This window comes from Scleropages formosus, chromosome 12 (genome assembly GCF_900964775.1).
Source record: "Scleropages formosus chromosome 12, fSclFor1.1, whole genome shotgun sequence".
Classification (NCBI taxonomy): Eukaryota; Metazoa; Chordata; class Actinopteri; order Osteoglossiformes; family Osteoglossidae; genus Scleropages; species Scleropages formosus.
The window spans coordinates 16,625,907-16,647,052 of record NC_041817.1 but is presented as its reverse complement, the minus strand read 5'-3'; the positions used below and the strand labels follow the sequence as shown (position 1 = coordinate 16,647,052).

Below are 21,146 nucleotides of genomic sequence, written 5' to 3'. Positions count from 1 at the left end.
AGGAGGAAGGGCTGGGCTGATGGAAGGGGTGCTAATGGACAACAGAAAAAAGACCACCGACCACAGCAACACTGAAGGAGGAGCTACGGGCACAACTGTGGACAGACGCACAAGAACCCCGACATAACCACAGCGATGGCAAAGGCTCCTGGTCTCCCACTGTCACCTACCCAGAATGCCAAAAACCGGTCAAGAGCTTCCTGCCAGTGGGTGCTGGGGCTGTGTTGCGGTGCCAGCGTGCCCCGCTGAGACAGGAAGCTCAGAGTGCCACCATGAATGGGATGAGGGTAGCAAGGCCTTGTGTTTAACAAAGGGTGGTCATTAGAGTGCCAGCAAGAATGCCTAAGGAACAAACTGAAGTAAAGCCCAGTAACACAATATACCACAGATACACACTCATCTGAGGCCTGCCTTCAGCGGCAGCAGTGGGAGAGGTGTAATGCCTCACTGGGTACATGTTCATGCACATTAGTGCCCCCTTCTGCAGGTCCTTACCTAATCCACTCAGCAGCAGCACCAGCAGCATGTGGTCCAGCATGAACACAACCCAGCAGAAGAGGGCTGGAGGTATAAATAAGATCTTTTTTCCCCATTTTATATTGTATTTTAAAGTCCAATCAGTGTCAAAGTTGTGTCCCCAGTATGGAAAGACTCCACTTAGACGCAGCTCTTGAGAAAGGAAATGAGCGACTAAAATATGACACCAGTATGAGGTGAAAAGAGCTTCTCTCTCCTTTTCTACAGTCTTGTGAAAAATCACACCAGACAGAAAAGACCCTTCCGTTACCAGATGTTCAGCTTTAGGGGAAAAAAGATATTCTTGCCCCATGCAAGAGTGGTTAGTCAGACTGCCTTGGAAAATCCTTACCTTGAATCTAAGCAACCACTTAAAACACCAATGAGGTAAAAGCAATAGCCAAAGAAAAAGAGAAGCGTTAAGTGTTAGAACAGGTAAAAAAGCGTTACAACATTTATTAGTAAACAAGGCAACAAAAAGAACAAGACACAAAGTTAATACATTAAACCACAGCAAGATGCAGTGATTAATTTGATTTAAGAAAAACTCGTGAATTAATGAAGGACATAAATAATTCTGTTTTAAACAGAAACAAACACACACACACACACACACACACACACACACACACACACACAGCAATCCCTCTAATGCCTTTGAGCCACAGTCCTTCACTTTCACTCAATCAAATACTATTACATCAGCCTTTACTGTCATATTTGACAACTGTGGTAAAGAGTACTTGCCAAACAGCTTACAGAGCATACAGGTGTACAAAATCACATCCCCCGCCCACTACTGCTATCTGCCTTACCTTCACTCCGTGACCGATGTCATCCAGCATACTGTAGTCAATGGGTTTGCGAATGTATCGCACTGGCCTCTCTGGATTGGCTGGAGCAATGATCTTATGGGTACGGGACGTGTTCTTATTAGTTGTCAGGATGCCAATCTCCCGTCTGGCCACCTTCTCCTTGTGAATGTCCACTGTCTGAGCAGAAACAATGGAGGAGAGAAAGACTAAAGCTTTTAACCAAGTTTGCATTAAGGATATAAACACAGAGAGAGAGGAGAGGGAGAGAAGAGAGAGAGGAAAAAAAAAAAAAACAGTACAAGACACAAACCCTTGAGAATTTTCACAGGAGGAATTCCACTGGAGACCATGTATTGAGCTGAACCAGGGCATTGTGGGATGCCAACCAGGTAACCATTTTTTCATTTTAAGGACATTCCACCCTTTATCTCATGGAAGGCAACTTACAGCTTTTACTTTACACTGTTCAGAGCACTGGTAGTGTAGTGGTTAGCGCTCCTGCCTTTAGACCCACAAGTTGCAGGTTAGAATCTCACCTCCAGCTATAGTAACCTTGCTCCAGTAAAATTACCCGACTGCATAAATGGGTAAATAACTGCAAGCAGATTAACACCGAGTCACTCTGGAGAAAAGACTCAGCTAAACGAGTAAATGTAAGCTACCGTTTCACCTATTTATATATCTTCGTAATCTTTACAGTATCAATACAATCTAAGTGTCTTGCAAAAGCATATGATAATAAGAGCAGGATTCAAACCTGAGTCTTTCGAGTCAGAGGTAGCTCTAACCAAGACACTACCTGCAACCCCAGTTACATCACTGTATGTGACTGTTACCTAGAATCTTCCAATGAATGTACTGCTTATTATGCAAAACGATCCAAAGTCAATATCCAAGGTTACAGCTTAATGCAACCTGTAGTGAAAGTTCGTTGTTCAAAACACACACACACACACACACACACACACACACACACACACACACACACACACACACACACTTTCTGAACCACTTGTCCCATACGGGGTCGCGGGGAACCGGAGCCTACCCGGCAACACAGGGCGTAAGGCCAGAGAGGGAGGGGACACACCCAGGATGGGTTGTTCAAAACATTTGAGTAAACGGCAATTTTATCAGAACGATGACAAAGTTGGAACAGTTTCAGTTTTTAGAGGATTTGATAGGTTAATTGGTATTTTCTCAGATCAAGAGGAATGATCAGCTTCCCTCTCTCACAAATCTCCTATGAAGCAGGCATGCTCACCCACAGTTCTGATGAAAGCCACAAATCTTGTGTAACCCTCATAAAGAGGCTGAAAACAGTGATCAATTGCAATCAAAAGAGTAAAACACATGTGGCCCAAATGAAGCGGTGTGAGCAGACTCCCTGGGCCCTTGCTCCCCATGGGCTGACCTACTCCAGCCTAAGGGACCATAGTTGTGGTCACGACCCACTCCAGCACCAGGGGCTCGTGTTCTGCTTTCCTGACTGCGGAGAAACCAGTGACATAAACAGACGCAGCCTGCTTGTCCCCATATATCATTCTGTGACCCAATTCGTCAGTCTGGTCTCACAACGGTACAGAGCTGTGCAGCGAATGGTGCTGAGAATGCACAAAATGGATGCAGATGTGTAAAGCCAGTTCCTCCACACTAAGAGGACTGAGGATGAACAGCAGAAGGACAGGAGAAGACATCCAAGCCAAAGAAGCTGCTGCCAGGAAGGGAGGAGAAAGGGGGAGTGAGAGAGAGAGGTGCTACAGAAGAGCGAGAGCAGCCTGCTCTTACTAACTCAGTATCACCAGCATGTTCCTGCTGTAACATCTGCGCCTCCCTCTGTTTTTAGCTTCAGCAATGAAGAAAACACATTACATCATGATACTGAGCCCTTACTAGACACCTACATCTTGCACAAGTCACTGGGCTCCATCCTTGCAATTTATGGGGTTACTAACACCACAGTGAAGTGTATTATGTCAAAAAGAAAAAAACCAGAGGAGACATGTACCGGTGTAAGAAAACTAAGGTAGGTATTCAACAGAGCACGTCTAATTAGAAGGCAGCAAGTAATGCCATGCAATCTCGTGGTCTCTGGTTCAAAGCCAACTTGAGGCTGTAGTACCCTTGATCAATAATAATAATAATGATGAGGGACTGAACATATAAATGATCAGAGTACAGACTTGTGATCCATGGGGGGGGGGGGGGGACAGAAATTACATAATCTGATGCAAAAAAAAAAAAATGAATACAGAAACTACAGAATGCCCTATTTTGATCTTATTTTCTCACTCAAAGAAGGAAGAACAAAAAGCCATCCCCTCTACTGGAATCCAAACTGTGTTTCTGGAAAGAAAGACCCAAAGGGCTCACCTGTGAGATGTGGTTGATGGAGGACTCCATCCTGCGCAGCTGGGAAGCCTGGATATCAAGCATCTGCAGCACATTGTTAGCCAAGGTGTTGATCAGGTAGGCGACGCTGGCCAGTGACTGGGTGGTGTAGTTCTTGGTCTCCTCGAGGGCTCTGTGCTTGTCTGCAGACTGCAGCGATACACAGAGGAAAAAGTCAAGCGTTTCATTCGCCAATTCAGTCATATCACCTGTGAAGCAGTTAAACAAAAGATACCGTTAGAGGTGACATCAGGTTTTGATGATGATGACGACGACGACGACGACAGCCTCCCCCTCAAAGGCCATTTTACTTCTTGCTCTAAACATGGAAGTGGATGGAATGTCTGGAAGCCTGAAACTGATCAGGTGATGCTGATGCGAATTTTATCATAATCCCGATCACTTTCCTTCTACAACAGAATGAACAGCTAAATAAAAAGATACAATTGGGAAAACAAAAAGAATGAATAAGGAGAAGGTAGCATAATCGTTAGAGCTGCTGCCTATGGACCCACAGGTTCGAATCCTGCCTCCAGCTGTAGGACTGTAGGTCTCTTTCTCACATATCCACCAATATTAAAAAAAATGTAGTTTGTAGCAGCTGTAAATTAAACATGCTTGATTTCCATCCAGCCATCCATTGTCCACAACCACTTTGTCCTGCTTGGAGTCACGGTGAGCCGGAGCCTATCCGGCAACATAGGGTAGAAGGCCAAAGAGGGAGAGGACACATCCAGGATGGGATACCAGTCCATCGCTAGGCACCCCAAGCAGGGCTTGAACCCCTGACTCGCCACACAGTGGGCACTGGTTGAACCCACCACACCCCCCATGCTTACATTTATTCATTTAGCAGACGCTTTTGTCCAAAGCGACGTACATCTCAGCAAAAGTACAATTTATGCATTACATTGAGAGAAAGAGACATAGCGGCAGACATGAAAGTCTCAAGCAAACCTAGTTTGTTCCCTACCACTTACTGCACCAAGGTTCATCATTCAAGTAGGTGCATAAGAGAAAGGACAGACAAATCCCGATACCCACACAGATTTTTTTTTTCTTAAATATTATAAGATACACAAATTGAGTAGTACAATACCAGAGTAATGGCTGAATAAAGGTTGTATCTGGGGATGCTTCTGGAGTTACGATGCGTGAACAGTTACACCATAGATGAGCTGGAGATTCTCGATTTCATTTAGATTGGTTATCTGGCATGACTACTACAGCACCCCCCATGGCCAGCACATGTAAGTGCCTTTTACATTGAGAGCCATATAGCAAACTGGGAACAATAGACCAGAATCAATGAAGCAGGCATCTTTTAATTAGGTGGGCCTTTTGCTCTGTCAGCGGAACACAATGAGATGCCCCAGATCCCAAAAAGGCATGACATCAAGAGCAGACATATTGATTGCTTCTGAAATGATTAAAAAAAAAAAAGGCAGTTCAGGTACAGCACTTTGGATCAAGTCATGTCTCTAAGGAGGCTTCTGAATGTGCACTTCAGGAAAACAGGGAGATGTTTTAAGAACTGAAATTTTGTCCTTTTGTGGTACCTACAGCAGTAAAAAAATATTCAGGTAATTAAGTGATTAATAATACAAAAAAAAAAAAAAAAAAAAAAAAAAAAAAAAAGCCTTCACCCTGAACACTGACTTGCTAAGTGTGTAATGAGATGCTTCTGACCTACGGTCCCTGCTCTGTGTGTAGTATATCCACAAGCCTGCAGTGCCTTTGCTGTGGTAACAGGTCATTTAAAATGAGTGGAAATTAATGACCAGATTGTCAGTAAAAGGAGACAGACATCAATACTATTTCACTTCACCCATGAGAGAGTCTGTTCTCTCCAGTTCTCTGATTTTACAAGAGTCCCATTCTCTCTCTCAGACCGACCACTCCACATTGCTCAGCCAAGAGTCACCTCATATCCTTCATTCCTCTCCTTTCTGGCCTCTTGGCACCGAGCAAGCGTTACTCAGCCCTGAGTCATCCCACCCTGTGCCTTCGACAGAAGACGCAGGAAATCAGCAGCTGATCTGGGCTTCCATCAAGAATGGGGAAGTACTGCCAAGCATTTGCTAAGTGATCGAGAACAGTTTCTACAAAGAGAGAGGCCATGGACAGACCGGCACAAGAGAAACCTCCTGTGGGTCCTTCCTCTTCCTGCTGGGCTGAGGAATCTAAACGCAGCAATAAAGATGCAAGAAATGATTTCCAAACATCATGCCTAACTCAGGAACCATACTGTTAATCAAAAATTATTTCATTGTTGAACTCAGCTTTGGCTCTCAGCAGCATTAGATATCTTCAGACCTTAAACACAACTCAGGCAGAGCGAGATGGAGCAATTCAGCATAAAGCTAACTACAAACTAGCCCTACTATGTATACCACACAGCTAGAGTGACACTACTGTAAAGCTCTTATAAAGCCAGAATGATTCCCAGGAAAACAAGATATGGGGCCAATATGAAAGTCTACACACAATACACCTCTTCTGGACTCACTTCTCCCATGATCTCTTAAGTTCATGTAATGTGTAAATTTTCATTCTCTATAACTTTGAGATCATGACTAGTGAATACTGGATGAACTTTTACATTACAGGAGTAGCTGTGTGAATGTTAAAGTAAAAAATGCGATTAAGAATTGTCGATTATTTGGATAAACCTGAATGCAGCTATTCGTGTGATGTACAATGGTTCATACAGTGGAAAGTAACCAACTGTGCTTTAGAATCACATGTCCGCACCTAAATCTCTTTCTGCTGATATAAGGCACACATTGTATTTTCTCCGAGATGTACGTCGCTTTGGAGAAAAGCATCTGCTAAATGAATAAATGTAAAACATTAACTTCTTCTGAACACATTCAGGAAAATTTCATGAAACAGTAGATACAGTGACAAATAATCAGGAAGTGTTCCTAACACACAGAATTATGCAATGAAAAATCATTTTACCAGTAATTGCAAAAAAATTCTGAAATATATTAGCACTTTTCAAGCCACACTGCATAAGAATTTAACACCCCAAGTGCTTCCAAAGATAGCAAACACACACACACACACACACACACACACACACACACACACACACACACACTTTCAGAACCGCTCGTCCCATACGGGCTCACGGGGAACCGGAGCCTACCCGGCAACACAGGGCGTAAGGCCGGAGGGGGAGGGGACACACCCAGGACGGGACGCCAGTCCGTCGCAAGGCACCCCAAGCGGGACTCGAACCCCAGACCCACCGAAGAGCAGGACTGTGGTCCAACCCACTGTGCCACCGCACCCCCCCTAGATAGCAAACAATGAATCATTTTATTAGAAATTTGTGACACTTCCTTGAGTTTTCTCCCAGAATGACAACTGGCCTCAGGTTTGGGCTTAACTTCAAGGCAGGGTGTACTTGTAAAAATACAGGAGAAGAATATGGTCTGGAGAAACAGCAAAAAAATGTGCAACCTTCAGAGCTGTGGTTTTTCCCACATCAGGCAGCCCCTTCTCACCTTGAAGAAGTAGACCATTGGTAGCTATGAAAGATAGGTTCTGGTTCACAGTAACCAGGTAATCATGTTGGACAGGCATGGTAACCAGTTGTAGGTGCTTGTGTTGACTTGACATTGTGGCACATAAGCTTCAAAGCACATAAATTGAAATAATCCTTTCTAGCTCTACTGATCCCAGAATGCCATAAATTACTTTTATCCATTCCCTATAGCTGCATATCCCTTTCAGGGTGGTGTTGGTTTGGACCCTATTAGTTGCTCTTCAAAAATTACAAATGTGTGCCACAAAATGGCACGTTTTCTAACTGTTCGCTTACAAACCGCAATGACTGTAAACAAGTGCAAAATCAAGTTAGAGCCCAATGTTTCTGTCTGATCACAGCACAAATCCTCCCACACTCGACGATCCAAGTGTGCCAGATGTCAGCCTCATAACCAGGTTCAATGTTCCAGTTATACAGGAAGCTGATGAGCCTTTGCAATGTTTTAGTACATTTCACCTCTTTACTTGTTATGGAAAAACACAACACACCCTTTCCCTGACGTGCCAGCAAAGATCTGGGGAACAATGTGTGTTTTCCTCCAACTCGCACTTCACTCAAGAATGTTACATTAATAGAGAGTAGGCATGAGCGCACTCTGGAAGCAGACTTCATCAAGGACACATATTTGGTACTGCATTCTAAGAGCTGTGATAATCCTGTCAAGGAGAAAAGGTAGCAACACAAGATGAAGGCCTGTCAAGAAATGTTTCTCTGAAGAGGCTTTTCCATCACATGGAAGAAGAGATAAACACAGGCTCCTGTCTGCACTGTGTCGGTGCCAGTTAAATCAGTCACTACGGGCTGTCAGCAAGCTCCGTGATGGAAAAAAAATTATTGCTTTGGACACCAATCAATTGTGAAAGGGAGCACAGCACTGCAACGTAACTTCTTTCAACCTGCTGCTGGAAAGAGCTGGCTAACATCAGCCAGAATCCCATGAGTGATCGCTGCATGAACAGGGTGTACAGCTCCATCAAGACCGCTGAAATGGGTTTGTCAGAGTTTCTCAAATGAGTGACCACATGGCTTTGAATAAACTATACTGAGAAGTCCAAGAGAAAAGTTCAAAGTAGCAAACAAGACAGAAATCCAGAGAAGTTCTACTTAGTAAGATTCATCCTACACTGTCTAATAAACCACCTACTGCTCTGACTTCTCAGGTAGTAAGGCAGAAAACACTAAAAATAACTTTCACCTCTCTAAATTGTGAGCATGGCACTATACATCTGTTCTAAAGCAATGCGTTCTGGGATGAGACATAAAAGCATACCACTGGCACATGTTCAGAGCTGAATGCTTCGGTCTGCAACTAGCTTCCTTTCTGTTGGCACTACTACAAAGACTAGCTTTACAGTTGCTATGGAAATACTTTAGCAGCAGCATCTCAGAGGTGGATGATGCCCAGATTATGCAGAATGCTGCATACCTTGTCTCTAGGTAATCGTCACCCAACCGGATTTCATCTCAATTTACTGAATCATCACACTTACAGCTTAACACAAGAAAGGAGGGATACCGGACAAACGGATATACATCCGAAATCTGTAGAAACCCAAAAGCTGGCATGGCACTGTGAGACAGCAGCACTACTCACTGTGCCACCGTGCCGCCCACCACCAGCATGTCTATGGAATCTACACAACATGCACCTTATCCAAGTCAGAAGATCCCAGCTGCTCTTCACTGGCCTCCACGAGATTCTGAACAAATGACTAATGCATAAAGCATTAACTCTACGGTCTGAGCAAAGTATCCAACCAGAGCTCCTTTCTGCTCAGACCATCCAAATCTTACTCTGACAATGTGGCATTCTCTAAAAAGGAATACACCTCGAAGCAGGTGGCATGTGTAACACGTAAGGACCTGGATCCCTTACTGCCAGACGGCAAGGCACCGGGAGGGCACTGGAGGAAGCAGAGGACGAATGCCAGCAGGAACTGAGCAGGTGCACAGGAAGCAGACAGCCAACCATCTTGTCCCCCCGTGGAGCTGCACTGGTGTGAATGGAGAGTTCCTGTAATTAATTCCAGTTAATATGACTCTGATTAAATCAGTAACATCCCTGACAGGGAACCCACTTAGCAGGGGGGGGTGGCTGAGCTTAAACTGCAAATCAGCCAAGTGTGGACAGGACAAGTAGGCAGAGGAGTCCAACAGAGGGAGAAAGTAATTAAACACAAGGTGTGCATGAGCTGCAGGACCCAAAGGTGAACAGGTGGTGTGACTTCTGTTGCAGCACCATGTTCCTTCCATAAAGAGATTCATCATAGCCCACTTCCTCTGTTCTCACCGAGCTGGGTGGGCTGATGCAGGTGCCACCTGTTTGCCTGCATCATGGAAATTGCCTAAAGTGCTTATAAACATTCAATGAAAGGGGTCAGTTTTTTTCCATGCATTCCCATTAACACATTTGACAATTGTGGGCACTGATTTTTTTTAAACCCTGCAACAGACTACCTTGGCAGTTCAACTAAAGGTGTAACGCAGGCTCCAAAACACAGTGATCTCTCATATAACAGGGTCCTGTAAAATGGGGAAGGGAGAGGGGAAAAAAAGAGGGAAAAAAAAAAAAAAAAAAAAAATGCTATGATGACTTGAAGATATCTTTCCTTTTTACAGTGGGCTCATAAATTCAGTACAATGGCATTCTTACCTTTAGTGTAGTCATTCTATGTGCCTTACATAATCCTGACAGCGATGCAGAAGGCAATACAACTGGACACACGTACACTCAATGGCACATTGGGCAGTTTACAACAATGCCGCTCCCATCTCTAGTTATCAGTTAAAAGACATTTAACATAACACCAGCAAAGTAAACATGAAATACTCATGGGAACATTTAAGGCATTGAAGAAAATTATAGAACACAAAGTCTTGTCATACTAACAACCTCAAGAATCATAACCATCAATGTCAACCTCACACACACATCCTCATTACAACTGAAGCAGCAGATGCATTATTAATTATAATTATTTAGCTAATTCTTCTACCAAAGCAGTGTTACGCTACATACAATGACTTACCAATTATACAGCAGGGTAATTTTTATTCTTCAGGGTAAGTCCCCTGATCAAGAGCACTACAGGAGGAGGTGGGGATGTGAAGATGGGTTCTCTGAGTCCTTACAGAAATAAATATGTCACCGCAGGTATCCCTCAATTTCTGAACTCTCAGTGTAATCGCTCTTGGCTATTTACACCAAATATCCAATTTATGGAAAGAATTAATATAATAAAATTTATCCAACACATGTCCAAAAAAAACATTTTTTGCAGAAGCACAGCAATATATTATAGCTATATGTATCCAGATCTCTCCATCCGTTAGTGTGTTAATGTGAAAGTGTTCCTTTAAGAAAGCAGGGCATTGTAGAAAGCGTATGAAATTCCAAAGGGGTGCCTGTTGGGTGCAATATTTAATTGAACGATTGCAGAGCAATTAGTAGGATAAGTTTATCTGATGGATTTTTGGGTGTGCATGTGCGTTTTGGCAACACTGTGCAGTTTTAGACAGCTATTCACAACAACATGCTCAGGGGCAAGGAATGCATTATCATTTAAACTAATGGGAAACAGGCTTTTTTGTACCGAAAATTTTGATTGCTACACCATTTTCAAGAACGGATTAATTTCATAAATAAAGGGATGCCCGTATTTACTCAGTTAATGAAATCATTGGCGCAACATGGGGGAGCAGGACTCGGGACAGACAACATACATCTGAAACTTAATTGTGTTATCCATAGAAATTTATTGGTGAGAAATAAAGTCTCCAGTCTCTTTTTTTTGGGGTTGCATACCCTCCCTCCTCCCGTTGTGCTTTCGTGGGGACATGCATCACAATCATACAAATAGCTGTATTAACATTAATATCTTTATAATAACACAAATCAGTATAGCCTTAATCTCACAACCAAATTAGGATCAAAGCTTTGTTAGCAACTTTACACAGCACCTCTAACAGCAGAGTGCTCAGATGCTTTGCAGATTGACATAGGCAGTGAAAACTTAATTTCCTTATATCATAAACTTTTAACAGTGACATGATTAAAAATGTCTATTCAGTGTACTATTTACTCCACCTCACATCCTACACTTTCAACTCCGGTCCATCGCGACCCTGCACAGGACAAGTGGATAATGAGTGAATGAATGACTTATGAAGTATATTACTGAAAGTTAGAAATAATCATTTTGGTCACAAATATGATGAAATACATTGGTTGGTGTTAGTTGTAAAGTTTAAAAAAAAATCTTTTACTTTGGTTTAATTAATTTTTGGTTACTTTATTCCTCCAAAATCCAACCCCCCTCAACAATGTTAATTTGATCTCCTCAATGGGAATTTGCCTAGAAAAAAAAGTGATTTCACAAATTAACCCCGTTAAGCGAGGGATGGATGGACTCTCATTAATGACTGCTGAGATGCACTGAACTCCAGCAGACTTTAGAAACAGCCCTGCTTGTCCTTCATGTGGGAAACAGTGTCTCAGTAACCAAATTTTCTGGAGAACATGATGACTGATGAATTCAAAATTGCTGATGAGTGAACTCTAAAAACAACCCTTTATTACAGAGATATTAACTGATGTGACAAGTTGCTCTTTTACATAAGTGCTACACAAGATCACTATCCAGCCATGTTCTCTTTATCACCAGCTAGGAATTTAAGTGAAACATAAATTTCATTTAAAAAAAAAACTTGCATTTCCTTAATTTCTTTCTTGATCAGAGTAGCCCTACAGTTTCATTAATTCTACCTTATTAGAAAATTTTCTGTTGCCGTTACTAGTAATTGTCATCACGGGGTCAGGAAACCGCGATGAACAAGTGCGGGCTCGACATTTTATCACGTCGTATCGCTCGTCGGCAGCCGAGTGGGGGGCGTGACAGTAATGGGGACATTTTATCAACAACATCCATCAATCCATTTTCACTATATGCTAGTCCAATGTACAGCTACAATGGTCCAGAGCCCATCCTGAAAACATGCAAAGACAGTCCAGTAGAGTTGAATCAAAAACAGAGTACAGTGTTATGGGAAAGTAACACTGCATTATAAAATGGTCAGCACATCTGACCATCTGTCTGTCCTCTTAACAGTAAAATGTCTTGCATCGACTCATTATTCTGGGAGTCAGAGGATCAAAAGGTGGAGCTTTCCTTCACAGTTCATGAACTGAAATATAGCAACCGCACCTGATTCAGAGAACAAGGAAAGGAGGCAGAAGCATACAGCAGCACTTGGAAACTACAGCCCTTCACAGTGTAGAACCTATCCCAAGTTTTCTTTTAAATATGCATGGATCAAATGTGGGAAAAAACCTTAACAAAGGAGGAGAAGGACAGCTGCAGTTAGAAGGGAAAAAGTGGGAGCGAGCTGCTCCGTGCAGTCTAGGGTTAGTGTGGAAGCTCAGCCAGATCCGCTCAGCAGGCCACCCCTCTGCACCTCTGGCCAGCAGCCGCTTCTGAGAAGCCCGGGTCCCCCCCATCTGTACCCAAGCAGCAGAGCGAGCTCACGTCACAGAGCAGGCAGGCTGATGATGAATCCCCCGGGGCTGCGTGGTTCAAAAGACTTTCCAAAGAAGCTTTTCATTAGCAACTGACCAAAGTCATTGACATACGGGGTTGTGTGACTTGTGATCCACGCTGTGGCTTTGAAGAGGTGATAAGGCCTAGAAGGCAAAATGAATACCTAAAACACCAGCAATGACCCCCAGCAAGGCAAAAGGAGGGGAGGGGCATGTTGCAACAACAACACTTGCCACAACTGTGTTGTCACCATGCGAGAGACACTCCTGGGTTTTAATCAGCTCAAAAGAAGCCACTGGATGATCTAGTTTCACAAATAAAAAAGAGCCTAGAATTTTCTCTATTTTCTGCCATAAGTTATTAAAGTTGTGATATTCTTAAAATAACTAGACATGCCCAACACATTGTAGTTTTCCCACATGCAACAACCAAACTGGAGTTTAAAAAAAAAAAAAAAAAAACCAACCCAGTCCAGAAAACAAAGTGAGCATTTTAGAAGCACAAAAACAACAATGCTTTTTGCAATAATCACATTTTTACATATTTAACCAATCCATTATATGTACTCTCATCAGATTTTTGCATATAGTTCTTTGGTTTAACCAATGAAATGAGGTCCAATCAATAGCCAGTTACAATACAGGGGGACATCAACACAACACAAAGGAACTGGTTTCATGGAAACAGAAAAAAAGGTTGAGGTTTGATGCCTCAAGGAAAAAGTATGACATCACCAACATGCGGCTCAGCATGATCTGCATCACACCCCCAGTGTCCTTGCAACCCAGCTCTAAAAGCCAGCATTCTAAATATTTCAGAGGCGTCCCACAGAGATGGCCAATACAAAAACGAGGGGTCCCGAGAGGGAATGAAGCTTTTAGAAGCATGGGCAAGATGTCTGCGGCTGACAAAGGCAAAATACACTTTTGCTCTTAGGCCTGAGGGCAGGACACTGTACCACAGAGCCTTGGGGGGGACATGTCCATTGTGGGCAGTCTCCCAAACACACACTATTGCAGAGCACTGAAGAAAAAAGGAAAGAGAAAAAAAAGTCTGTCTCCCTTTATAGAAACAGGTGGTAAAGACACGAGCCGTGGTAGAACTGCACTGGCTTTGCGACATGCAGAGAAAGGGTTTGACCTTAAAGTCAGGTGGACTTCCACAGCCTGAATGCCACATAAGATGACCTGCCAATAGAAGAAAGTTTGGAGTAAATCAAAACAATTGCGCAGCGGACGATACAGAATTTCCAGGATCACCCAAAACTGCCACACATGACGAATACAGCCCTACGAGACAGAGTGCAGCGAAAAGGGGAGAGGGGGGAGAAAGGGGGGGGTAGAATTTAAAAATTAAATGCAAAACTGCCACCAGCTGCAGGAACCTGCCAGCTGACTAATTCTGGTGCAAATGATGAATGGGAGATAGAAAATTAAAATGGCACGGGAAAAATCTATCCTGAGACGACTTGCCCTTAGATCCAACTGCAAAGTCTTCAGAATTATTCCAAACTTGCTGTATGACATAACGATAATTGTGCAATTAGACCACTCTTTAAATTAGCAGCAAACTGAACAGATTCATATACAAAGGGTCACAAACTGAATCACACAGGGGTACCCATGCCTTAAAATGAAAAACCATCAAGGTCCTTTAAGCTTGGCATTCCGTAAGGCCTGACAACACCCTGATTTGATGGATTTAAGAGAGCTCTTACATCACTGTGGATTACCGAGCCTCTTGGACACCAAGTAAAGCCCAGAGAGGATGCAAGGCCACTTCTTAGTGCAAGGCCTGTGGTCTCAAGCATCAACCACACGAAAGCTTGTAAACCATGTATCCCTCTGCAGAATTGGTGGTTTTACACAGTTGGAACTGCAACAGCTGAAGTTTTTTTTTTTTTTTTTTCCTTTTTTTAAACAAACAGCGATATCAAGATTAGCTGCCAACTCTCTTGGTTTCTCTCAGTAGATGGGAGTACCCTTCCAAAGGGAGAGCGTGTGGACGGAAGGGGGGGGAGGGGGGAAGACAGATGTGGTCTCAACAAAGCAGGAGAACAATTGATTTTGGAAGCCAGCAGAGTCTGTGCTCAAAGCTTGACTTCATGCCTTCCAGCTGCACACATCCTTACAACCCATCCAGATCCACAAAGACCGTGCAAATTACAGACAAAGGACAAGTGACTAAACACTCCACCTCATGTGAGAAGGATGTTGTTGGTCAGCTGCAGTATAATGATCAACTCAGTGACACCAAAACAATATAAAACAGCCAGGACTTTGTTGACTGCCTGAATACCAGTTCAGGCCCCAGAAAGTGTCTATTGGATATGGTCAGTGCTTGGTCAGTGCTCTCTGAGAGACCCGGGATTCATTTCAATAGTGACAAAACACACATTGACACCAATGTTTTACATGCTGGGTCTTGGAGAACAGTGCAACACACAGACTGTGAAGGCAGGAAGAAGGCCCAAACACAGTTATGTAAGTACAAGACAATCTGCCAATGAGACAGAACCAGAACATACCAGCAGTACCCAGTAAATACATTACTCATCAACAGGTGGGTCACAGCTACCATGTGACCGCTGCGGGGGTGATGGACAAAATGCTAGCGGAGCACATCTAAAAATATTCTTAAAATGGAGAAATAAAAGTAGGAGGGAGGAAAAAAATAAATAAATAAATAAATCTGGCAAATGTCAGACTGCTGATCTGACTGACTGGACAATTTCTGAAGGTAAGCAAATGCACACACAAACACACATACACTTTCTGACCCGCTTGTACCATATGGGGTCACGGGGAACCGGAGCCTAACCCAGCAACACAGGGCGTGAGGCCGGAGGGGGAGGGGACACACCCAGGACGGGACGCCAGTCTGTCACAAGACACCCCAAGCAGGACTCGAACCCCAGACCCACCGGAGAGCAGGACCCAGTCCAACCCACTGCGCCACCACGCCCCCCCCCCCCAAACACACAGGAACTAATACCATAAACAGTCAAAGAGCAATGTTGCAGTAACTCCACAAAATTCTTGGACCATTAATATGCAGTTACCATTCAAGGAAAACCAGAATTTCAGGACCTAATAAGCATACTTGCTGTATAAAACATCCAGTGACATGAGGTGTGTGCGTGCACGCACGCACACACACACACACACACACACACACTAACCTGTTTAACAAGCTAAACCACCTCGTTGTTCAGTTGTTCCTTGAAGGATTGCTAACTGAGCTCATTTTCCAGAATGCATGTACATCTGTTACTAAGGTCACTGCACTGTTCTATAAACATCGATAGTTACAACAATAGGACTTCAGTGAAATATTCACACACACCCACATTTATTCATTTTGCAGACGCTTTTCTCCAAAGCGATGTACATCTCAGCAAAAATACAATCTGTGCATTACGTTAAGAGAAAGACATAACTGCACACATGTGATTCACACACACAAAAACATTGCCAGGGACCGCTTGTCCCAAGTGGGCTCGTGGCGAACCGGAACCTAACCCAGCAACACGGGGCGCAAGGCTGGAGGGGGGAGGGGACACACTCAGGACGGGACGCTGCAGGGCGCCCCAAGGGGGACTTGAACCCAAGACCCACCAGAGAGCAGAACCCAGCCAAGCCCGCTGTGCCACCACACCCCCTGTGAAATATTCAGTAATTTGCCAGGTCTGAAGTGATGGACACATGTTGGACAGAATCTGGCCAGAGTTGTATGAGAAAAGACACGAAGAGCTTTGACCTTTGTTTTTATTTGAAATCTTTATTTCCTGGACCTCACATTATCATGAGGTCAATGAGCTATGGTAGCTGACTGCTTATCAGAAATCGATGACTGACCTCAAACCAACCAAATCAGCACGAAGGTTGACTGTAGGCAACACACCACCAGCACGCCACACAGAGCACGCATCTGTAGTCTTTCAGACAGCTACAAACAAAATCATAATTATTAATATTAGCTTTCAGCATTTTCTTGTTTAACCCACTGGCCCAGGTCAATCGACATGAGAACAAGCAGCGATTAATAAGATCAGGTAAATGGAGAAAATGTATTGCAATTAATTATTTGTTTTTAAATCATTTCTAATTTCACACTTTCTATACAACTGGTTTTCCTGTCCACTGTGTACCCTACCTCATGCCCTATGCTTCCTTCTAGGACCACCACAATCCTGCAATGGATAAGGAGCTATAGTTAATAAATCAATGTATAATGCTTTTTGCAGGGCGTCTCATGAAACAAACAAGTCTGTCTTAGATACGCGCTGCATCAAGATAGCCTCGTGCAAACAAATGGTAAATCAGTCACATCAGAGCTGTCAGTCACAGGAGTCCCCTGTATGCTAACCGAATATGTGGGCCTCGATACAGAAAGATCTTACACACAGCAACTTACAGAGTAACAACAAAAATCAAAAACCCAGCCTTACTGCAGTCAACGCTGTATTCCACCTACTCTTGTTTCCACTCAAAAGGGGGGGGGGGGGGAACAGAGAATCCAGATTAAAGAAGACAGCATATTTTTAATAAAAAATGTAATAAACAAAGCAAGTGCTTGCATCATGCACTTATGTTGGGTGGAAGCAAGCGCAACGATCTCCACACAGCGGATCTGTACGGGGGAGACAGATGACGTTCCACGGTGGACAATTCCCAGTCGCAACTGAAGTCAGTCCATACAATACATTGCAAAGGAAGGCCATTACAAACAAGGTTGTCTGAGTCCTATCAGTGCCAAGGGTTTCCTGCGAGCAGCACCTTGCTCTGTCTCTGTGAGGGTCAGAGGGATGAGCGGGTGTGAGGATCCGCAGTGCTGATTTCACACAGAGATACGTGTCAGTCCACGGCAGGCTGTGTGTGGGCTGCACGCGGCCTGCCACAGCACCGAGCGAAAGCACTCCCACCTTCTCTCTTGCTCACGCTCTCGGCCAACTGCATCATGAGCCTCACGGGGTGCGCTGCCCGTCACACAATGCATTTGGCCGTTTTTGCCGAGGCAACTGTTCCACCTGTTATTAGACGGCAAAAACAACACAGTTGTACAGGACAGATCAACTGCATTCGATACACGCAGTGCTCATCTGAATTGACATCTCACAGCGTTTACTGAGACATACCATGCATCCAATGTACCTAGCACACACAACAGCAGGGTAAAACCAGCTTTCTTTAACTTTGATCCACGGGGCAAGTCTGCAGTGTGACATCTGCAAAGAGCCTTCTCGTTTTACACATAGGAGCCATGAGTCAAGAAAAACCTTTAAAAACCTGAAACTGCCTTTCTCACAATTTGCTATGAACCACCCAAATGAAACCGAATCATCAGGGCAGCTTTTAAATCCTCTTCTTCATAAAAAACCACTTCTGCAATATGCACACCAGTAGCAGCTGTTGAGCAATATGCCATCTGAACCTACTGCTTGAAATAAGACCTGTACAATGGGCATTGCAGGCAGAGGATTCTGTCACCTGCATGCAGTTCACAGGTAACTAAACTGTTCCAAACTATGTTGCTGAGCCATCCAATGAGTGTAAACTAACAAGAAACAGCTTTCTAGATTTTGAAGCAATTACCACATGGATCAGTAAAGACCTACACAGCTTGTGAAAGCATGCATTTATGATGTCTGCAGGTACTGAGAGTGGGAATCGGGGGGGGAGGCACCTAAAAAAGGTTGGCTACAGGGTAACCGCCATTGTTTAACGAGTCTTCATACAGTACACTTATTTATCAGATGCTTTTCTCCAAAGTGACTTCCAATGAACTCTATGTAGTGTTATCAGCCCACACACCTTATTCACCAAGGTGATTTACACTGCTAGATACACTACTTACAATGGCTCACTCATCCATACATCAGTGGAACACACACACACTATGGGGGAACCTGAACAGCATGTCTTTGGACTGTGGGAGGAAACCAGAGCACCCAGAGGAAACCCACGCAGACATGGGGAGAACAAGCAAACTCCACATAGAGCGAGTGGGGATCGAACCCACGTCCTCTCACACCACCCAGGTGCTGCAAGACAGCAGCGCCACTTGCTGTGCCACCCCATACAACATTAAAAATAGCAGTCAAAACAGCACTGGATTAACAAGGCACCCAGAATAATGTTGATTTCTGCAGATCCCTGTCAGATGAAATCTTATTTCTAACAATCATTAAATCACATCCTACTTTTCATAATGAACATTAAAGATGACATCCCCAAAGCTGAAATCTGTTCCTTGGGGGGTTTTTTGTTAAAAGTGTACTCTTTGACAGCTCATGTTTAGTCACAAACAGGAGAGTTATTAATAAAGCACAGCTCTAATCATGCCTCAATGAACAGCACAGGACCTCATTAAGATGATTTTATTAATCCCCGCAGGGAAATTCACTAATTACCCACTGATCACACCCATTCACACCTCTCCACCTTCACACCTGGGACAACAGGTAGTGCACTGTTCAAATCACACTCCTGCTGTAATACCTTCATAAGATAAGATACTTGCCCTGAACTGATATTGTAAGAAAGCTGATGCAAAAACAGTAACTTTTTGTTGTAAAATTGTATAACATTACACATCCCAACTGTGTCAGCTAGATAGAGGTGAATAATAATAATAATAATAATAATAATAATAATAGCATAATTTACTGAGGTCTGAACTACTGACGAGGTTCTTAGTTATCAGAGTGACTCCACTTATGAACGTAAGAGAATTTTTAACTCTCCACATAAGCCTTCGAGAGTTTTAATCACCCACAGCTGTTGCACTGGTGGGGGAAACAGATTTTTAATGCCTGTCAACTCTACACTCATCGTTAAACTGGTCAATCATTGCTGTGTTAGAGTCCAATTTAGTTCCAGAAATCTCCACTTCTAGCAAATAAGACTTCACTCAGTCACGAACACGCCGCAAAGCGCCAAATTCTGTTTAAAAAAAAAGAGACGGATTCATTCCAGGCAGCGCCGCATCTCCAAGCAGAGTTCAAGCAACGTGCTGCTCTGCTGCGACTCGCTGTCGTAAGCGGCGGAGAAACCGGGCTGGAGGTCCGGAAAGAGTCAGTCGCCCCGCCGCCGCGCAGTACCGAGCGCGTGTGGAGCTGCGCCCGGCGGGAGACGGAGCGGCTACCACAGGCTGCCGAGCGCTCGTCGCCGGGGAAGCAGGCTGCTCCGTTCCCGTCGGGCACGGAGCTCCGGTCCGGGGTGCGTTGCCTTGCGCCGCCCTACCTGGATATAGTTATTCTCGCAGTACTCGGCTACTCGCTCCAGGTTGGTGAAGCTGTCCAACAGGGCTCTCCGACCCGCCGGGATCTCCTCCTCCAACAGCATCTGCAGCTCCGCCATCTTTACATGCTTCTGTTCGGCGCGGTCGGACGCGGCGGTGTGGGAGCGCGACGCTCTGGGGCAGGAAGCGCCGCGGACACCGGAGACGCGACTTCCTCCCGCGTCCGCTTGGCGGTGGAAGAGCTGCCTTGTGGATAGCCGCGCGCGACCGCACCATCCGCACGGTCCACGTAACACCGCGTGGACGGACACGCGCGCACACACACTGCCTCTTTTGCCTGCTGGGTGCTCTTTTAGAGCTCTCTGTCATGGAGTGAGAGGAGCGGTGACGGGTTTTCCGCTGACCTACACAGTGCAAGTCTCCACAAACACGACGTCCTCCTTCACATGATTATTATATCCTCACTCACGATATGCAGAAATTACGGCGTTGATTCTCGTCATTATTACAATACAAAATTACTTCAGTTAGCCAGCCTTGCGGAGGCCGTATAAACTTCTAAGTTGTGAAGTGCTGTGGGAGAAAAACTTTAAACGTAACGAAAATGTTCAGTCTCCATAATGAAGTCGTATTTCCCTAAGATTGAAAACAACACGAAAGGTCCCCCTTGGCTTATCTGACCTTACTCTTATTACTGGTATGAATTTCATTAATCACTTTTTTTTCTTTCCTCCTCAGCAGCGGGGGGGGGGGAATTCACTATCTTCCTGGATGTGTGTTCATACATCACTTCATTGTAAAACCTGTCATACTTAAGAGCTTGGCTTTCCTCTATTTTAATAATTCTGACGAGTCATAATGTTTCAGTTTGCAATTGCTGAAGTCATTAAACTTTAAAACCTATGATTATGTAGAAGGAAATGGTGCTTTCGCATGAACTATGTCGAAATGAAACGCAAGAAGAGGATGTGAACTGACTAAAAAGGACTGAAGGATAAGGTGACAGTGTGGTGGAGCAGGTAACATTATCGCCTCCGCCATTACCATCTTCACCTCTGTGGAATCCAGTCGTCTCCTGTGCCGTTT

At 44.2% G+C, this 21,146-nt stretch overlaps 1 protein-coding gene across 16 annotated transcripts in view; it reads right to left on the bottom strand.

The window, feature by feature from the left end:
• The window catches only part of abi2a (abl-interactor 2a), a 31,508-nt gene extending 10,757 nt beyond the window's left edge, over positions 1-20,751 (bottom strand). For 7 of the 16 annotated variants that reach the window (XM_029257025.1, XM_029257028.1, XM_029257031.1 and 4 more), the window contains exons 1-4: positions 20,063-20,179; positions 3,705-3,872; positions 1,332-1,508; positions 869-886 (exon numbers count right to left, since the gene is read on the bottom strand). In XM_029257025.1, coding sequence (XP_029112858.1) covers positions 869-886; positions 1,332-1,508; positions 3,705-3,872; positions 20,063-20,179 — 480 coding nt within the window. Of the gene's footprint in view, positions 1-868; positions 887-1,331; positions 1,509-3,704; positions 3,873-20,062 lie in introns of all 16 variants that reach the window. The other 9 variants (XM_029257023.1, XM_029257029.1, XM_029257032.1 and 6 more) reach the window with 3 other exon arrangements.
• Between the last annotated feature and the right edge of the window lie 395 nt (positions 20,752-21,146).